This window comes from Pygocentrus nattereri, chromosome 15, assembly GCF_015220715.1.
Source record: "Pygocentrus nattereri isolate fPygNat1 chromosome 15, fPygNat1.pri, whole genome shotgun sequence".
NCBI classification, from domain to species: domain Eukaryota; kingdom Metazoa; phylum Chordata; class Actinopteri; order Characiformes; family Serrasalmidae; genus Pygocentrus; species Pygocentrus nattereri.
In genome coordinates this window covers 27611592-27633082 of record NC_051225.1, presented here as the reverse complement: position 1 = coordinate 27633082, position 21491 = coordinate 27611592, and the positions used below count along the sequence as shown (strand labels likewise).

At 39.5% G+C, this 21491-nt stretch overlaps 1 protein-coding gene across 2 annotated transcripts in view; it reads left to right on the top strand.

Annotated features, from left to right (window-relative positions):
- Positions 1 to 17676, top strand: part of LOC108442067 (CSC1-like protein 2) — a 63399-nt gene extending 45723 nt beyond the window's left edge. For both annotated transcript variants that reach the window (XM_017721919.2, XM_017721918.2), the window contains 14 exons: positions 563 to 643; positions 1704 to 1827; positions 2831 to 2964; positions 3124 to 3261; positions 3404 to 3557; positions 4740 to 4846; positions 7270 to 7356; positions 8498 to 8563; positions 10742 to 10904; positions 12057 to 12162; positions 13855 to 14022; positions 14222 to 14337; positions 14493 to 14570; positions 15421 to 17676. In XM_017721919.2, coding sequence (XP_017577408.1) covers positions 563 to 643; positions 1704 to 1827; positions 2831 to 2964; positions 3124 to 3261; positions 3404 to 3557; positions 4740 to 4846; positions 7270 to 7356; positions 8498 to 8563; positions 10742 to 10904; positions 12057 to 12162; positions 13855 to 14022; positions 14222 to 14337; positions 14493 to 14570; positions 15421 to 15606 — 1708 coding nt within the window. In that variant the 3' untranslated portion in view covers positions 15607 to 17676. The remainder of the gene's footprint in view (positions 1 to 562; positions 644 to 1703; positions 1828 to 2830; positions 2965 to 3123; positions 3262 to 3403; positions 3558 to 4739; positions 4847 to 7269; positions 7357 to 8497; positions 8564 to 10741; positions 10905 to 12056; positions 12163 to 13854; positions 14023 to 14221; positions 14338 to 14492; positions 14571 to 15420) is intronic.
- Positions 17677 to 21491: the final 3815 nt, after the last annotated feature.

The following is a 21491-nucleotide window of genomic DNA, read 5'->3' as shown; positions in this document are numbered from 1 at the left end:
ACTGTTCCGCCAGCCTTAAGCTTTTGGTGCTGCTGTTAGTTTGCGCCATCAAGCATATACTGATCTTGTGTTCCACATCCACCTAAGTGAAGAGCAGCAATGGTTAAATCCAACAGTCTCAATCTGACATAATTGTACAAACAGAGAACCAGATTAGCGCCTTAAATTCAAGTCATGAGGCTGGTGTGCCAAAGCTTCGGTCGCCAAAAATAGTTGCAGCAACAGGCTGCAAAGAGACTGAGAATAGTCCTGAATGTCTGCTTCTACCTGAGCAAGAACATTATTAGCTTTAACACAAGAGGATAATGTAGTTTAACACTGATTTTGTCCAGTTAAACACTGTTCTGTATTAACTAATCTATAGAATAAACCACGTTAAAGTCTGTAATGTGATTTTGTATTTAATAAGTAAATGTATATAGGTGGCGGTCTGTAAGGCCATGTGGCTTCCTTAGTCAGTGTTCAGGCTAATTGGTTAATCCAATGTTCCACTCTAGTGTTTGTGTTGAGTGCTCGGACTGCGGGCTGGTCTGACTTTTTGTTTTTGGTTCTGGTCACACAGGCAGGCCTATGAGAACTGTGTGGTGCTGGAGGCCCGGATCTGCTACAATGTGGCCAAACTCATGGCCCTCAACACCGAAAGGTAAAGAGTCCTTTAAATCTCTTTAAAATTCTTTAATATTCCACCAGTTTACTCTATGTAACTTTAAAGGGCCTATATCATAGAATATTGTATCCTCTTTATCATCTTTTAAATGTAGAGTTGTTGAGTTCACTCTCCAGTCCGAGCAGTCCGTGTATGGACACTAAGCCATGAAAACAACCTGTTCTGAATTCGTTGTTTTTGTAATGTAATAAAATCCCACATATTTTCTTATCTGACTATTCAGCCTGCAGCAGATTTGCCCAGGCCATTCGGGCTGAGGTTCTGAGTGTTTTGGCCCAAGCTGCTGGGCTGAATACGGCATAATACAAGGATGCCAGTCAGAGTAGAGATCATTTATGTAGGCCTGTGTTAAAGACACAGCCTGTTGATTCTAAAGCCTATGTGTCAATCACAAGGCCCATGAGATGGATCAGGAGTGACACACAATCTTATCCAGCCTGCAAAAGTAGTTTAATTTTCTATTAATATTAGCTCGTTTCATGATGTGCTGCACTACAGTCCCCAGCATGCACTGCAACGTAATGTGCTCTGATTTGCCTACCCCAACAGTCTATGTGACAGCAGTTACACCTCAGTTCTACGCAATTCTACACAGTTCCACACTTTGGCTGCAGTTCAGCCAACATAAACACTTAACATCAGCTCAGCAGCTCAGAAACTAAGCCCAAGTCTTAATGAACTTACAGCAAAGAAGGATGTTGGGTGTCTAGTTAAAGTATATAGCTAGGTTTAAAAGACCGAGCTCCTGGGGACAATTAAATTTTGAATATTTCAAGTGTCCATATGATATTTACAGGTGTATAACTGTGTGTAAAAGACTGTGTACTAGAGAATATGACTGGGTGTAAGAGAGTGTGAGAAACGCTGATGCTGTGATGTTGACCAATATCTGGATCCATGAGTCTATGATGGCCGGTCTCTCACGACGTGTGTGTGTGTGTGTGTGTGTGTGTGTGTGTGTGTGTGTGTGTGTGTGTGTGTGTGTGTGTGTGTGTGAAAATGAAATAAATAAATAAATAAATTGAAAAATCAACAGGAAGAAAACGGAGCGCAGTAAGAAGTTTTTCACCGATCTGATGGCGAAGGAACACATGCCCACTATGATCAACCCCAAACCTTGTGGTCACCTGTGCTGTTGTGTCATCAAAGGCTGTGAGGAGGTGAGAACTGACTAATGGTACTGTTACTGGATATATCCAATCCTCTGAAATATGCATTATATAGTACTGCCATGTATTGGCGGCAGCTTAGAAAGGTTTAGGTTGCCCTTAGGAAGAAATTAGATTTTTTTTTTCCTCTCTCAAAAATTTGAGAGAATTTTTTTTTTTTTTTTTTTTTTTTTTTAAGCACAGTTAAATGGAATGAGAGAAATAAGCAATTCATGGGTGCTGACTGGTTAGAAAGTAAAATAAAAGAACATCTGTCGTAGTATAGTGAAAGATGGTTCATTTGAGGGAAGGGATGTGGACACATGAGCAGGAATCATGGGTAAATATTGTAAAATACTCAATCATTCATTTTTATGTTTGTTATGCACTTTTGTAAAAGATATATAATGATAAATTAGATATCATGACTGCTTGAGCTGCTGTCATACTATGTAATACCATGATCGATCAAATTGAAGGAAAATGGGACAGTTTAATTTGACTGTTTTGTTGTAAAAATAAAAATGTATTTTAAAACAAAAATTAAGTCAGCTAAACCTTACCTGCTGTACCAGTGATTTTGCTTGCTGTAAAAAAAATATTCTGTAAGTCAAATTTGAACATGTGGAGAAAAGTACAGTTTTTCTGATTGCCATCCATGCATGTTTTCCAATGGTTGCAAATGCAGGTTCATTATCATAGTTGTTTTTGTGCTGTTCATGGCTTTAGTTTTAGGGGCCAACAACAAAGCCCCCTGTAGGTAGCGCCTGTATGTAATTTGTATATGTAAAAAATTAAAGTGAATCATCTAAAATAGAAATAGCCTTTCCACTGTACACACAGTATGTACACATTTAAACAATATAGTGAATGTGGTGGTTTCATCCTTAATCATGGTGCTATTGAGCAACATAGCCAGAATTCTTACACTGTACTGTAAAAGCATCATATTTTTCAGCACATAGCAAGCTGTGTAGGCTGTGCTGATAGAGGAGGTGTTCTGCATCTGTTCCAGGAGGAAGCAGTGAGCTACTACACGAAGCTGGAGGCCAAACTGAAGGAGGAGTACAGGAAGGAGAAGGAGAAGGTCAACACCAAGCCCCTGGGCATGGCTTTCGTCACCTTCCAAAATGAGGCCATGACAGCCATGTGAGTGACTGCAGTGTGGGTGCTTTTCCAGTGCAGTAAAGTACATCTGCCTATCTATTTAAACACTTTCTCTTTCTCTCTCTTTCTCTCCCTCTCCCTCTCCCTCTCCTTCTCCCTCTCCCTCTCTCTCTGTGTGTGTGTGTGTGTGTGTGTGTGTAGAATTCTGAAGGACTTTAATGCGTGTCAGTGTCAGGGCTGTAAGTGTCGTCAGGAGCCTCGCTCCTCTCAATTCAGTGAGAGCCTCCATGTCTACAACTGGAGCGTCACCTACGCCCCGGACCCCCAAAACGTGCGCTGGTGAGACCCACAAGCACACAGTCCCCAGACACACTTCTCTGTCTCCCACTAGGTCTACAACCTGCTAAGTATACTGTATGTCCAAAGCTGTTTGTGTATACATGTTTGCCATGTTTTCTGACCGTTGGTCATGTTTTGTCAGGGAGCACTTGTCTCTGGGAGGCATTATCTGGTGGATCCGTTGTTTCATCATCAACTGCATCCTCTTCCTTTTGCTCTTCTTCCTCACTACCCCTGCTATCATCATTTCTACCATGGACAAGTTTAACGTTACCAAGCCAGTGGAGTATCTCAACGTAAGCTTGTGTTACTTTATCTAATCACGTCTTACCTAATAATGTGATATTCCTTTATCTTACTTAATCATGTGATGTCCAGGTTCACATGATGAATAATAATGCAATTGAATTATTGAAAGTAGCTTTAAGAAAATAAATAGCAATTTATTAGTGGTAAAGAAGTTTATTTATGCATAACTAAACAACCAACTAAACAAAATGCAAATAGTGGTTCTGACTTGCAGATAATATGAATGTGTGTGTGTGTGTGTGTGTGTATGTATGTATGTATGTGTGTGTGTGTGTGTGTGTGTATGTATGTATGTATGTATATATATATATATATATATATATATATATATATATATATATATATATATATATATATATATATATATATATATATAAACCCCACTCCTCATGTATTTTTGCGTAATTTTGTTTTAATAGACAAATAGATATTATATAAGCAAAAACTGGAAAAGATAACATTATATGGCGACGTGATGCCTGCACATAACTATTTGGACATATTATATGTTTAGGAACAACCACTTTCACCTCCCACTAGAATGATCTAATGTGACCTTGGTTCAGCCAAGATGTGATGGCCTACTGGAATGCTACTTGTGAGTCATCAGACCCTTTGCTCTGGACCATTTCACAGCAGGACCCAAAGTATTTAAGTGTCAAATTTGGGCACTTTGAGATTGGCCACCAGTGGGTAGACCTTGAGGACAGTCAGCTGTGAACTGAGTCATAAGTGTTTTTCAGTGGAAATCAAGGGGAAATCCATGTTACTGCCCACTGTATTTGGTACTTTCTCTCCCTGGAAAGATTACATATACATTAATTAAACACAAATGTACATGATACAAGAGAGTTTCCTAAATATAGGCCTTCCTAAATATTGTACTACTTGGCAGCAATCTGATGTCAAGAATTAATATTGGACCAGTATTGACAGCTGGTTCATATATCAGAGGGAAAAACTGAATGTGTTACAATTACAATTAAACTGAAAAGAATGGAAGCTGATCCATGCATCAAACCGATATTAACAATCATTCCATGATGGTGCTTGACTGGTAGTCAGTACGATAAAGGAGGAGAGGTGACCTCTGCGAGTGAAAATTCTGGTGAGAAAACATCAAACAAATGTTGTCAACCATTAAACTCTGTCGTTTCTTTCCTTCTTAGAACCCCATCATCACCCAATTCTTCCCCACTCTCCTGCTGTGGGCCTTCTCCGCTCTGTTGCCAACCATTGTCTATTACTCTGCCTTCTTTGAAGCCCACTGGACCAGGTATGGAAACTGCCCCCCCCCCCCCCCCCCCCCCTCTCTGCTGACTCCAACACTTTGCAAACTGATTATCTGTAAATAAGACTAGGGTAGTAGACGAGGGCTTAATCTGCTAAACCTAATGGTCCATAATATGATATTAACCCTAATACATTAGTCATTGTGCATCATAAGCCCCTTATTAGTGCATTATGACTGATCACAAATTCATATGTCATCATTTGTAATGTTTGTGAATGGAGAGGTTGTCATTTATAGATTGAGTTGAACTGTAGAGCAGTGGTTTCCAGCTCTGGCTGTGGAATACATTTTAACGTTTCTCTGCTCCCAACAACCCCGATCCTTGTAATTTTGTAACTTGAAGTGGGAGTGCTGGGACCAGTGGCAAACCATGACTATTAGAGCAAGGCCTTCAGTTGGGGCCATAAATGTCCAGACTTGGTCAAAACATTAATACTTTCTGACAAGGCTGACATTAGCTTCTCAGTCCAATTTTCTGTCCCATCTTAAACTGTACAGCAGTTACATTCTAGTGCATCTAGGCAACAGAATGTCCCTGCTGCAGCATTAACGGAAGAAAATTCAGTTTCCGCAGGCCGTTTGAAGAATGTAACCCTTTTGTTTCCTTCCTATACTTAACAGTGAAACGAGAGAAGTACTGTAATACTAGTTTACTAGTTTTCAATTTAAATACAAGCATTAGTTTAAATACAAGCATGTTTCTATTGAATGAAAATGAGGCAAAAATTATAAAATATAAATACATTTATAAAAAGTATAAATTACAAAAATGTACATTTATTAGTCATCAATCATTAGCCGTTCTCTAATGGCCTAGAATTCCATGTGGGTTCCCCTCTGGTTGGGAGCAGGGAAAACACAGAAATGTTCAGTACAGGTACTATAGGACCAGTGTTGGGAACCTGTGCTGTGGACCATAGTTTATCCTCATCCTCACCTTCTTCTGAGGGAGGAAGGCCTTTTCAATAATTGAATAATTATATAGTTTATATAAATTATTACAACCCCAATTCCAATGAAGTCGGGACGTTGTGTAAAACATAAATAAAAACAGAATACGATGATTTGCAAATCCTTTTCAACCTATATTCAATTGAATACACTACAAAGACAAGATATTTAATGTTCAAACAGATAAACTTTATTGTTTTTTGCAAATATTCACTCATTTTGAATTTGGTGCCTGCAACATGTTCCAAAGAAGTTGGGACAGGCGCATGTTTACCACGGTGTTACATCACCTTTCCTTTTAACAACACTCAATAAGCTTTGTAGGTGGAATTCTTTCCCATTCTTACTTGATGTACAACTTCAGTTTATTAAACAATAAAGTTTATCCATTTGAACGTTAAATATCTTGTCTTTCTAGTGTATTCAATTGAATATAGGTTGAAAATCATTTGCAAGTCATCGTATTCTGTTTTTATTTATGTTTTACACAACGTCCCAACTTCATTGGAATTGGGGTTGTATAATTTATTATTTTCAGTAATTTTATATAACCTTTTTAAAAACCTGGTGTGTGATGTGATGTTTTTATGGGCCTGTTTCTATTTAGGTTTTTGCTGCTGATGCATGGGAACATTTCATAAGTGTATCAAAGGTTTTACACATTTACCACACACACACACCTTTCCTAATGGCTTGTGGGTAACCATCTGTCTGTCTGCACTGTCTCAAAGACATGAGAAAAACAGGCCCATAGCAGCCTGTGAAATTTTGCTGACTTTTTCTCCTTTGAAGTACAGAGCTATCATTGACATTTTGCTGTACTCTTTACAATATTTACTTCATAAGAAAATCTTGTGTTATCAGACAATAGCTTTCTAAGCCACATATCCTCCGGGGTCAGACGGTGTGCAGATTTAGCATTTCAGGGCAATTTAGCATCTCCGGTTGGGCTGGTTGCATGCTTTTGGACTATGGGAGGAAACCCACACAGACATGGGGACACATGAAAACTCTGCAAAGAAAGGACCTTGGTCACCCAGCCAGGAAAACCATCAAAGCCCTTCCTGCTGTGGGGCGACAGTACTGTTCACTGTACCACCATACCACCCCTATACATTGACCATCATACACTAATCGATCTGCTCAACATTTTTGACACACCTCATCCTCTAGACTGGACACACCAGTACCATCATGCCACTCAGTGGCATCGGACCAACACAACAGTTCTCACTGAAAGTGACTCTCCCTCTTCCTGGGCAGCAGAGTGTGCACAGCCATAATCCACGTCTTTGCTAGGGCCGCCTGAACCAGGCTAAGAGCTGAGCACTATTGCAGCTTGAATGAGGCGTAGAAGGATTTAGTGAAGCTCTGTTGTCGTCACTGAGAATGTAGGGCTTATGGAAAAGATACTAGTATTGAAATTTGGCTTCTCCTCTGTCTGTCTGTCTCAGGTCAGGCGAAAACAGGACTACCATGCACAAATGCTATACATTTCTCATCTTCATGGTTCTTCTACTACCATCACTGGGCTTTAGCAGGTATGTCTTCTCTCTCTCTCTCTCTCTCTCTCTCTCTCTCTCTCTCTCTCTCTCTCTCTCTCTCTCTCTCTCTCTCTCTCTCTCTCTCTCTCTCTCTCTTCCATTCTTTCACTTTATTTCTCCTCTCTCTTACATGCTTGCTCTATCTTTCTCACTCATTCTCTATTCCTTCCCCCTTTTTCTTTATCTCTTCAGTTTTATGTCTCTTTTGGTCTGTCTAAGTGAGGAAAGCATCAAAAGTTACGACTTTCACCTGTTGAATAGCAGCTATAACTGAACAAAACCTTGCTTTGAAGTAATACCAGCTCCTAAACTGTTAATGAGCCCTTGGCATTCCTGTGGTAGCAAACTTTAAACACCTCCAAATAGTTGACCAAGCTTAGGAGAACATTTCAGTGTCATATGAATCCAGAATTAAAATTCAGGAGCGAAGATAAAAGAATGAATTAGAAAATGGAATAAAATAATAAATGAATATAGTGCTAATGTAAAGTGCAGTGAGAATAAGGGAAAATAAAGATGATCACATCCTGAGATCTAGCACCTCTGAAAGGCTTTTTGCTAATTAAAATGAAAGCACAAAGTACAGAGATCAAAATAACAAATAAAATCCAAGATAAAGTGCAGTGAAGTGTTTAAACTGCTTAAAATTAAAATAAAGTGTTAAAAAAAGGAAGATATTAAAATGGTGACTATGGCAAGCAGACTTTTTAAACAGTTAGCAGTAGCAGTTTTAGTCATTGCTTGGATCTTGACAGATTCCCTGCTCAGTCACTGATGAGGTTAGTTCCTTCGCAAAAGAGATTTAGCACATTGTAATTGCTTTAGTAAATCAGGCTGAGCTAAAGTTGGTGGGAAAAGGCTCCTTAAACAGACCATCAATCTGCATGACCTCAGAAAAAGTAAGGTGACTGGTGAGCAGTTCAGCAGTAGGCTCGTCATGACTTCTTTGAGTTTCTGCCTAAGAAAGATGGATCCATTTTTGTTGTATTTCATTAGTGATGTTCTCTTTTACATTGATTTAATGTTGTTATAGTAATGTAATAAAACTATTATGATATTGCAGACGTTTTGAAGTATCATGTGGTTTAAGTTAAAGCAGAAAATTCCTGAAAGCTAATTATGGCTTTGTCGTCCACAGTCTGGATTATTTCTTCCGCTGGCTGTTCGACACCCAGTTCCTGGCGGTAGGCACTGTCCGATTTGAGTAAGTGAAACATTCTTCATGTCTCCACACAAGTGAATTAGCACAAGTAGACTGTTTATAGGGATCATCTATGTGGAGTCTTTTTCATGTAAAGTCATTTGCGGTTATTTTGCCTTTTATTCTTTCAGACACGGCAGCAAGTTTTGGCGCTAATGTAGCCAACAAGTGGTGGAAGTAGAGACAGCATGATAGCACTTGCTCTGTTATAGCAGTACAGATATATTGAAAACCCAATCGTCTGATATTGAAGCAATTTAGTTACGGTGATCATCTAAAAGTAGCATATCATGTTTAAAACTTATTACCATCCCAAAGGAACAAGTATGCAGAAAACAACACAGTGCTGGTTTGTACAATTTCAGGATAAGTTTGTTACAGGATGGGATCACACCTGTTCTTCATTCCTCCAATATGTGATCCAGTCTCTCTCTCTCTCTCTCTCTCTCTCTCTCTCTATATATATATATATATATATATATATATATATATATATATATATATATATATATATAGCTTTCTATGCTGCTTACTTGCAGAGATTTCTCCAGATTCTGATATGATATTATCTGATGATATTATGGACTGTAGATGATGAAATCCCTAAATTCCTTGCAATTGCACATTGAGAAACATTGTTCTTAAACTTTTGGACTATTTGCTCATGCAGTTGTTCACAAAGTGGTGAAACTCACCCCATCCTTGCTTCTGAATGACTGAGCCTTTCAGGGATGCTCCCTTTTATGCCCAATCATGACACTCACCTGTTTCCAATTAACCTGTTCACCTGTGGAATGTTCCAAACAGCTGTTTTTTGAGCATTCCTCAACTTTCTGAGTTTTTGTTGCCACTGTCCAACTTCTTTGGAATGTGTTGCAGGCATCAAATTCAAAATGCGTGAATATTTGCAAAAACTATAAAGTTTATCCATTTGAACATTAAATATCTTGTCTTTGTAGTGTATTAAGTTGAATATAGGTTGAAAAGGATTTGCTAATCATCGTATTCTGTTTTTATTTATGTTTTACACAACTTCATTGGAATTGGGGTTGTATAAGAGGTCATTTTTCAGCATCAAAAATGAAAAAAGCAAAAGAACATATTTAACTGAAGCTTCAATAACTAAATATACTATCAAAGGTGCAAGTATCTAGTGTGCCTCCCCCTCCTTTGCCCTTATTGTGGCAACCATTCTTTTTGGGACACTTGTTTCTGCATGGATAATTTTCCACACCTCCAAAGTTCAGTCTTAGAAGTTGGTTGTATTTTCTGCTCCTCACAATGCAAGAAATCTCAAACACATTCAGTGATGTTGAGGTCTGGACTCTGGAAGGATCAGTCCACTGTTCTGAGAACACCAGCAGTTTCTTTGTTTGATTTAACAGTTTTTATGATTTTTTTTTTTTTTTTTTTCTGTATCCTTTTCTCAGTAATGGCTTCTTGACAGCTATACATCCTTTCAGACTCCTAGCACGGAGTTGCATGGTTTATAAAAAAAAAAATTCTCTACATTTTTGTAACATTTTTTTGACCTCCAGTTTTGGAAAGTGTTTTGTTTTTCTTTGACTTTCTCCTTCCTTATGAAAGTGGATAATCTTATATCTAATCTTTTGAAAAGTTAGTAACTTGTACTAAATGGCCATATTTGATGTAAAAGTATATTATGCTTTGTCTTTGACTTTTGCACAACACTGTGTGTTTTGTATAGGTGAACATTCATGTCTTGATTTTGACAGGCTTTAGCTTAGTTTGTCCCATAGCATTGGGCTGACGCTAGCAACATTTAGCTACTAAAATTAAACTAGGAAAGAAGAAAAAAAGCTGTTTCCAGAGCTTTCACTAAACACAGGCAGAGCTGATGTTCTCCAGATGTTCTTTAGTTGTTGTTGTTGTTGTTGTTGTTGTTGTTGTTGTTGTTGTTGTTGTTGTTGTTGTTTGTCTGTTTGTTTGTTTGTCTGTTTGTTTGTTTGTCTGTTTGTTTGTCTGTCTGTTTGTTTGTCTGTTTGTTTGTTTGTCTGTTTGTTTGTTTGTCTGTTTGTTTGTTTGTCTGTTTGTTTGTTTGTCTGTTTTTTTTTACTTTTGTCCAAGGGTTAAATTTGAATCTGTGTTGCTGGTAAATCAAGTGTCAAACTCAACACTCACATTTCTCTCCCCTTTTCTTTTCTGCTTCTTCTAATGCAGGTGTGTATTTCTCCCTGATAACGGAGCCTTTTTTGTGAATTACGTAATAGCATCTGCATTCATTGGTAACGCCATGGATCTGCTGCGAATTCCTGGCCTTCTTATGTACATGATCCGCCTGTGCCTCGCTCGCTCTGCCGCCGAGAGACGCAACGTCAAACGGGTAACACCCCTTTACATTGGTTTTCTGTTAGTTTTGTATTGTTTGTGTGTTTGCTTTGATGTTTGCCGTCATATCCGCTGAGATAATGGCTGACAGCGGTTTTCAAACTGTAGCTTATTAGACTATTTGTGTGACGCTGTATCGTCGTTATTATGCGGCCTGGACCAGCAGCTTGGGTGAAGCTGCAGCGCAGCAGGGGCTCTCTGGACTGGGGACCTTAACAATGTGACATTGCATGATCTTGGCTGGCTGCTTGATACTGCAACACAGCTATGAAGTTGCCAGGGCCGGAAGTGCTTGGCTGCATGAGCAGCGCTACGCCGCAGATACAAGTGCTCTCAGGCGGGCCGCTTGGGTAACGCTGCATTGCAGTTATGAGGCTGCCTGGACTGGAGTGTTCGGCTGCAGGAAAATGCTACCCCTTTGTGGCGAAGGACATCTTCAGCCTTCAAGGCTTCCCAGGCAGGCCTCCTGTGTGATGCACCGTAGTTGCAGCGTGAGACTTTTCCTTGCCGCTAAGAACTCTCTTCTTTTGCTAGCTGTGGGAACTGTGGTGTGTGTGTGTGTGTGTGTGTGTGTGTTCTCTATTGTTGATTATGTATTGATTCTAAAGCGTCCTTGAGCATGGGAAAGGCGCTAAATAAATGAAAGGTGATGATGATGATGATGATGATGATGATGATGATGATGGTGGAAAAAGTCAAAAGAAATCAAAAGTCTTCCAAAACCAACTATCACCAATACATGTGCTGGAAGCATGAACGTGCTTTATGCATGGCGTTAAAGCACAGTATATCACATGATATAAATACTATGTTGACATACAATTTTGATTATGATTCATTAATTCCAAAGGCTTAAATGTAAGAAATTGTGAGCGAAATGATTGGACTTTATTGCTCTTTTTTTTCCCTGTTTGGAGGAAATGCCTTATAGCTGTGATTACTAATTTGTTTGTCAGAGCCCTCACACGTGAGACTGAAATTCAAAGTTAGGCCCACTTGTGAATTTGTAGTGCCCATCGGTAACAGTTTGCTGCTACTGATGTGTATCCTTTTTTTTATTATTTTTTTTACTTTACATAACATCAAATTATGTTTAATCTACTTTGCTATATTTTAGTGGTTGTAAATTGTGTTTGTCTCCATGCAGCACCAGGCCTATGAGTTTCAGTTCGGTGCTGCCTACGCCTGGATGATGTGCGTCTTCACCGTCGTTATGACATACAGCATCACCTGCCCAATCATCGTGCCCTTCGGTGAGCAAGACTTGCCTCCACACTCATCGCAGCCCATTCACAAAACCAGAGCAGCCAGAGAGAGAAGGAGAAAGGGAGAGAGGTGCCGGGTGGAGTGAGTAAAGGAACCAATAGGATTCAAGGAAGAGGGAGGTAGAAAAAAACAAGTGAGGATGAGAGCAGGTCGGAGAGCGGTGAATTACATGGTTCGATAAGATAGAAGGACCTGAACAAGAGAACACAAGAAATTGACAGAAAAAGAGAGCAGAGGGAAGAACAAAGCTGGTGATGGAGATGAAGAAAAGGTGGTGAATGAATAGAGAAAAGCCAGCAGTGAGAGAATGTGCCGTTTGTGTGGTGAAGGCCCCCTGCTGGTGGTATTAATAGCAACATTAGGAGTCGCACAGCAAAGGCAGGCAAATACACGCCCTCTTTAAATATAGCTCGTCTTTGGTGCATATTCATTCACACAAACAGAAGAGAGTCTCTCTCCCTCCTGTCTTTCTTTTCTCTCTCTCTCTCTCTCTCTCTCTCTCTCTCTCTCTCTCTCTCTCTCTCTCTCTCTCTCTCACCCGCCTGCTGGCAGTGAGGCAGTATGACTCATCAGGTCATTGAAGGTTCTGCTCTGCAGAAGAAAAGAACAGCAGAGTGTGGCACATGTTTGCTGCACAGGAACTGCTAGCATATCATCGCGGTCTTGAGAAAACCTTTTACCTTTAAAAAAAAAGAAACTTCATACATGAAGGAGGGGGGTCTGGTTCCATTGACTTGCATTAAAAGTAAAGCATGTTTTTCCCTCTCCTGCAAAGTTACCATTTTCAAGTCAAGAAGCTTTTATCATTCCATCTATGTACACAGTGGAGTGAAATTACGTTCCTCCAGGAACCACATGGTGCAACAAGGGACAAAAAGTACAAAGTGTGAATGTGCAGACAAAAAAATAAACTAGAAACAATAAATATGATAAATTAAACAGACATTAGACACAGTAAACAGACAGGACAGTGCAGCACTGACACAGCACTCATTCTGGACCTGAGGTAGTGGAATATGGTGCAGAGATATTTAACATTTTAGTTCAGTCCTTGTGAGTTTAAAAACCTGATTGCTTGAGGAATAAAGCTGTTGCAGAGTCTGGCAGTGGTGGCACGGATGCTCCGGTACCTTCTGCCAGACGGCAGCAGTGAAAAAAGTCAGTGTGATGGATTGATGGGGTCGTCCACAATGCTAGTGGCTTTCCGGATACAACATGTGGTGTAGATGTCCATGTTGGAGGGGAGAGAGACCCCGATGATCTCAGCTGTCCTCACTATATGCTGTAGGGTTTTACGGTTTGAGATGCATATGAGGTTTTGTTCCAACAGCAGCAATATTTTAACAAATATTAAGCTTTATCTTTGCATTTCAGTTGATTTTAAATATTGTGTGTTGCTCATGATAAATACTTATTCAGTCAATTGACAGTAACAATTTCTTAAGATGGTCATATGGGCTCATCTTTTAGGTAACTTTAGCAATCAGCAGGAGAACAAAGGAAGACAAAAGTGGTTTATATTGGGCGAAGTACTTTTATAGTCATATTTTATTGAAGTGTGTTTAGCACAATAGCTTTCAACTAAACTACACAAATATACATACATACATAAAGAGAGAAGGGAGGCTGCGTTCCTCTTTGATCTGCATGTCAAATAAGTCTTGTCTGTTTGACTGTAGGTCTGATGTACATGCTTCTGAAGCATTTGGTGGACAGGTATAATATGTACTATGCCTACCTGCCCTCCAAACTGGACAAGAAAATCCACTCCGGAGCAGTCAATCAAGTGGTAGCTGCACCCATCCTCTGCCTTTTCTGGTTACTGTTTTTCTCCACTGTACGCACAGGTGAGGAGGGTTTGTCAGAGGGAGGATTTTATCAGTACAACTAATCCATACTGCTTATGGAAATGGTACTTTACCACTATCAGTCAGATCATTATGAGGACAGAGATTTACAGAGATGTACATGTAGAGCCCATAATCATTCAGTATGTTTTCCTTTTCACTTTTCTGTCTCTTCCTCCCTGCGTCCTCTCCCTGGCAGGCTTCGTGACTGCGACATCCCTGTTCACATTCGTGGTGCTCATCATCACCATCGTGGTTTGCCTGTCGCACGTCTGCTTCGGCCACTTCAAGTACCTCAGCGCTCACAACTACAAGGTACGGGTTGCGCCGCTCAAGGTAGGCCCTCACTGGCCCTAGATTAGGAGTCCAGCTCGGCTGGAGCAGTTAGCCACGCTAGGTTCTGACCCATGCTTAGAGCAGTGATACTAATACCTCCTTCCCTCTGTCTGTCTGTCCGTCTGTTCCTTCAGATCGACACCAAGGACACAGAAGTGGATGGCATGGAGAACGGACGGCCAGCGCGCTCCTCCCCCTCCAACAAGTCACAGGTGACTCCTGTCTCATTAACTTTTCCACTGGAATTATGAGGCTAATGTAGCTAACAAGTAATAGAAGCTTACAACCACCAGTAACCACCAGACTGCATGCCTGTGTCACATTTTTGTTTTTAGATGTTAAGTAATCTTTAATAAACTTGCATCTTTAAGTGGTTTCTGGTACTGTATTAAATAATTTTGTCTTTAAATATACACACAAGTATGGGAAAAAAATCACATTTCAAGATGACTATATGATAAATTAGGAATATCACATATCATGCCATGTGTTTTATTTAAGGGGTAGCCTACTATTAGAATAGATCTACCAGAGTATATGGATAGACTAGACTCCTCAATGGCCTTGTAAGTCAGAGCATCGAGTGACATTCAGAGGAAAATAAAAACAGATCAATTTTGGAACGTTTCTGTTTATCACAGGGCTTCATAGCAGCAGTTTTCTAAAATCCTTTTCATTTTTCACATAGAGTAACTTGGACCCTAATTTCCCAATATGGGCATAATGTGGACTGTGTTTTTTGGTGTGATCTTCTGGTTGTTCTGGGGTACTTCTAGGAAACTACTCTTAATTTTTTTCAGCTTTGACCCCAAGGCTCCTTCACTTTTGACATAATATTTTGACTATTTGATAGTCTGTCAAATGGCATCAAACATCATAAGCAAATCTCCTAAATACAGGTTGTAAGTTTCCATTACTTGTTAGCTACATTAGCCTCATAGATCTAGCACAAAAAATAACGTTCCTGACTATATTTGGAAGGAAAATTTTGACTTTTTGATTCAGATATTTTGCACAGTACTTTATGACTAACAGATACTTCCTTCCTCCTCTGTTCTGCAGCAGCAGATGTACATCGCCCAGGTCTTGCAGGGCCCGAACTGTGACGAAGCGGGCGGGGGCAGTGGAGAGGACGACGGCCAGGGGTCCTCGCAGGACGAGGAGATGATCAATGCTGGAAACAGCCTCAACGAGGCTGACTTCCAGTCTGGGGAGGACAGCCTCATCGCCAATGAAGTCCACCAGTAAAAACAGCTCTGATGGTGAGGGGAGAGCCGGAGAGAGGAGAGATTAGAAGAGGAAAAGAGGGCCGTGTTGAACTTCTCCGACCCATCACTGAGCTGTCACCTTCTGGAGCTTTCTGCACATTCGTGTGAACCGCGTCATCTCTCTCATGAGCCCAATGAGCAGACTGTGTTGGTTTATGAGGAGCGTTGCCAAAAACTTCACACCAACATGTTCAAGCACAACCTGCACATAGATCTACATTCACACACAGCTCATCCTTACAGACATACATTTTGGACATGTTCATACACATACAAGTAGATAGTAGACAGGTTTACATTGACACACAGACACTTGCACTTTCACGGTTGACTTTGTGCTACAGACTGGTTCTGTGCAGAAAGAGAACAACGGAGAACAGTAATGGTGACCGCTTTAGAGTCTGTGCAAGTGTTTGTGTGATTGTCATTGGGTGTATTTATGAAGTTTTCTTTTTCTATTTATTGTTTTCAAACTCTTGCTGTGGAATGGGAGGCCTGCTACTGCAGCTTCTGAAACTTGTGTTGGGGATTCACAACAACTAGCCTCAAATATTTTAGAGTAGATCTACAGTTCTCCATAACATGGCCAAGCATAGATGAAAGATTTCACATGTATGACCCATTGGAGACTGGAATGTCCAGCTCTTGGTAGTCCACTACTCTCTGCCAGAGACTCCAAAGCCCAGAAGCCTCTGGAAGCGAATAGTGTGGACAGAATCCTGGGCTTTCCTGAGGAACCTGGAGCATCAGATGGGCTACTGAAGAATCTCCTAGCTCCAGGAGACTTTTCTCAGTGTGAAAACACTCGAGGCATTTCATCCCACCTGCTGATCCTTCACTTGTGTTAGCTGCTGCGGAACTGACTTTGTTTGCTTGCTCTATCTGTCTTTCTTTGCCTAAGTGAACAGATTTAAGATTTAGTACTATATCTGGTATTCCAAAGCACATGTGCAATAGAGAAGAGCTTCACAGTGCCAGCCTCTACATAAGACGATGTCTGGCCACCCAAGACTTTACACAATTACTTTCACCCTTCTTGTACAGAAGATGCGCAGTTCTGCAGTCTTGCAGATCACAGGCCTGACTGACCTTCGCAGTCCCAGACACGCCCCTGCAGACGTGCAAGGTGACTCTTATTGACGTAACGTGGTTGGTGTCCATCAGATGGAGCAAAACCTGTGGAGGTTTCAAAGTTCTGGACCACACCAGAAGATTCCACTGGCATTGTGATGACCTATGTTGATACCCCACCTTGGTTTGTTGGTTTTTATTTCTATTTCACCTTAACTACCTTAATGGACGTCTGTTTTTCTATGTTTGAAATGGAACGCTAATGTTCTTGTACTTGTAGCAGACTAGAAACACCAAGCTAGTTGGGTTTAGTTGTACAGTTGAGGAGCCACAGTTCAGGAGTGGAAAATATACTGCTAATTGTCTCCTGAGATGCATTTCTGTTCATCTAGTTTAAAAGCTCACATGGAGAACCAGAAGTCTAAATGTATAACAAGGGAGTAGATATGTCCATGTGTTATATCAGTCAGTCATGAAATGTTAACCAAATACAAAATCCCAACTTCCCTCATTAAATTAATCACAGTAGCAGAAAATCACAATGGATCAAACACTGGAAAGTGGGTCATTTGGACCTGCCATTCAAAACCACTAGTTCAGAGCCTTCTTCAAACTTCCGAGTTCTTCAGATTTGGTTTAAAATTGGATTAACATGTCCATGCTGTGTGATAGCCGGTGCCGCTTGTTTTGTATGAGATGTTTTGAGGAACCGGATGAGTGGTAGGTAGCGAGCTGAAAGACTTGGATGTTGGGCTTCTGAAAAGCCTCTAATCACTCTGATGACATGAGATATGCATTATGATGGAGCAAAGCTCAACAGGATGATTCCATTTCTAAAAGATTTTGATAGTAGTCGTCCTACAATAGTCCTGTCAACGTACATGTAGCCTCTAAGGAGATCCACTAGGGGGAGTCATCACTCCACAGCACCAGTGAATTAGCATTACTTCAGGTCACTTTGTGCCAGCTACAATACCAGACTTTTTTTTTTTTTTTTTTTTTTTTTTTTTTTTTTTTTTTTTGGTGTTTGGTAACTTTTATAAAGCTTAGTTATGCAAGTGATCATGGGTGTGCAAGTGCATTATGTGAGTTTTTTTTTTTTTTTTGGTTTTGTTTTTGCATTCTGGCTCCTTCTGTGACCTGAAACACCTACATTTGGATTTTACCATAAGCAAAGTGGTTCAGTCATACTGAGCTGGAATCACATCACTTCCTAATGACCATAATGTTGTCCTTTATAAACTGGAATGCACAAGTTCAGTCCAAGTTAGTGCTAAAATCGAGCCTGTGGAAAGGCTTGCACTCTTATCGAAGGTCTTCTTAGAGGTGTTTGTTCACTCTAAAAATTGGCAAGTGAAAACCTCAAAAATCTAGTCAATATATCGTATGTCTCCATTTTTGTCGTTTTTCAGCTTTTAACATAAAATTAAAATGCCTGTTGTCCTTTACATTGTGTGTCAATTTAATGAAAAATGGACAAACAGAAATGGCCAAAATATATATAAAAAAAACATCTGGTTCCATTGACTTACATTAAAAGCAAAGTATGTTTTTTTTTTTTCCTTCTCCTGTAAAATTACCATTTTAGAGATGTGAGGTTTTGTTCCGACAGCAGCGAGTATATAAAGTTTCACATTATCTCATAATGAGAAGAATTTTATAAGATTATTGGAATGAAGTTCTAGATGTATTTTACTTACAATAGACCAAGACACAATTGCTAGATAAATTGATTTAAAACCAGTGAGTCAAATAATAAAGAAATATTCCATATGCTGACTAGATTGTTGAGAATGTCATTTAAATTGCCAATATATTATCTTTGCTGGGTTACTACAATATTTATCATTATCATCATTCTTATTACCATGTCCTTGTTTTTTTCCTTCTTCAGGAGTTTCCCTTTTCTCTCCGAAACTGGTTGCTATCATGATGGTGTTTCTCAAAAAATTTGCAGTGTATTAAGCAGAACTGGATCTAGAACATAACTATGGTACTATTTTAGTGCAGTGTCTTGAGGAAGTTTTGAACCGTCTCAGGTGTTCTTTATTTTCAGAAGAGAAAAAAAAGTTTACATCTGTGTCTTTGTTGTTGTTATTGGTGTTTGTTGCTTGTTTATTTTTACGTGTCCCTCATTTCCAGGCTTCTCATTGGTCGACACAAAAGTAACCTGTGAAAGCTGTAGCTACATAGCTCATCTGAACCTGTAGTGTAGGAGATGATTAGACGCCATTGCCTAGACTCGCTCTCGCGTAGCTTTCGCACGTATCCGGATGCCGTAGCTACATGCTGGAGATACTGATGCAGATTTGTGTCTGTCTTTGAACAAGTTTGGAAGGATGGAGGGTGCAAGTACATACGCTCCTTCAGGATTGTAATGCACGTTAACACTTAAGGGTGATCTCGACTCGTATGAAGGTCATTTCTAGTTCCTGGTTTGTTCGGCCTCTCTTTTGTAGCTAGACTACCGAGTTAGTGAAGAGGAGCGCAAGATTAAGTCACGACCATGAAACGAAAAGGCCCGAGAGTATGTATTTATTGTTGTTATTATTATCCTTTTTTGTTTGTTTGTTTTTTGTAAATTGTTGGCGACACTGTTTGGTGACACAGAAACCTGTTGAAGCTTTGAAGTATTTGATACCAGTTCTGTATTAAAAGGTATGTGGGTAACTAGCTGTAACTAATGCTGTTGTTTCATGAATTTTTAATCACCACTTGACTTTTTTTTTTTTTTTTTTTCATCATAGCCAACCAATTTAAGTTATAAAATGAAGAATGTCTTTTAGAATTGGGGGGGGGGGGGGGGGTGCTTTTGAGCTGAGAAATGTATTGGATTTAGCTAAAGAAGAAATGAATGGATGTAAATATGAATTGTCTGTTAATACCCTTCAGTTACGGCACTGTCATTGTGATAGTGTTCCAAAGCACATATGTACAGTTTGTATAAGTCTTGAATAAGAGGAGGGACTGAACAGGATATGTAAAATATTATGGGTTTTTTTTTTATTATTATTTGTTCCTGTCTGCACCATCAGTGCTAGTTTCTGCCACTGATAGAAATACAAACTCGAGCCAGCCAGTAGTCTTATTTGGAGCTGTAGAGTTCGGCTGTGTGTTTAGGTATTTCTTTTTACCTTTTTTTTGTCTGAAAGTCATCTCTGTGGTGAAGCATTTGTCACATCTTCAGTTCCTTGATCAATAAAACTTGGTATTCATCCTGTGGGCTTGTGTCTTGTCCACTTTAACATGGCCAGCAGATGGCAGTTTAGGTTAATGATGATGCTGTTCAGCTGCATTATAAACTGTGTCTGTGGGGGGTGTTATACTTGTCCATTTTGACTGAATATAAAGAACAACAAGTTATTATCTGCCCAGGAGATATTTCTGAGTAAATTAGATATAAAGTAATCCACTCACATAAGAAAATTTACTAAAAAAGGAGTTAAAATGAGATGAGAAAATTGGACTTATAACAACTTGTGGAAGACCTGGTAGACTCGGAAACTGTCAACATCAGATAAACAGCACTTAAAGCTTTCATCTTCGAGTAAAAGGAGAAAATAAAGCTCCACTCTCGATTCAGATCTGAAAACGTCCACAGGTGGTCCTGGCCATCCTTCCACTGTGAGAGGACACACAACACTGTGGGTACATGTGAATGTGCTTGGGATTATTTAAGTCGTTGAAACGGAAAATGCAACCAACTTGTAAGACTGAACTTTTTAGATGTTTTTCCCTTATTGATATAGTTTAAAAATACCTGTTGTTCTTTACATTGTGTGTAAATTGCATGATGAATAGCCTGGTTCCATTGATTTACACTACAAGTAAAGGAGATTTCTTTTTTCTTTCTCCTATAGTTACCATTATGTAGATACTAGGTCCTATTCCATAGATGGATAGACAGATCTTGGTTTGGATTGAATTAAAGGAAAAGTGTTTTCTGAATGAAGTGAGTCCTTTTCCACTGTAATGGCTTTGTGTCAACCACCACTGACCCTCCCTTTAAAGGGCAGTTCCTCCAATTTTTCAGTTTTTAATCATTGAGATATAAAGTCATTCAGGGTGGTGTGGTGTAAAATGCTCTCTTCTAGAGAAACTCACCACAGCCTTTTTATTTACTGCCCAAAACTGCCAGTGAACCAAGACATCTCCCGAGTTTCTTTTTTTATGATGGTAAAATAGTGGTTTTCTTTGGGGACTGTTTTATATCCTCATACTCTGCATGTACCTTCAGCTATGAATGAATTTTAAAACCCATGTTTTAGGCCAAAATCTTCTCTCAGCTGTCATAAAACAGAGTCTCAACATAAGGAAGCATATTTGTAACTTTTTTTTTTGTAATAACTTTCTGCAAAGTAGCTTTTAGAGCCTTAAACTTTTCAAATTTCTGCTTATTATCACTACCACTATGAGTAATTGTGACGAACATTTACTCAAGAATGGAATATTTCATGTCAAATCAAATAACGTCAAAAATGACATTTACATCTTAATAATTGAATTATGCAGGAATTTAGAAAAATCAGCGGAGTTACATGATTGAAATGCATTATTTCCCACTATGACAACATGGCACTAGCCACCATTGAGCCTCTCTTTAAAGGAATCATCAATGAAACAACAAATTTCTTTGATGTAGTTGTTCAGCTGAGAAATGTTTGGAGTTTTAGGCTAACATTGCTAAGAAACACTAGTAGTCACCCAAATAGCCCAATAGCTGTAAAAATCACTAAAACTTTCTTTCAAAGCTGCCCACAGTGGAGAAGTGACACTGTCTTAAAGCACATCAAC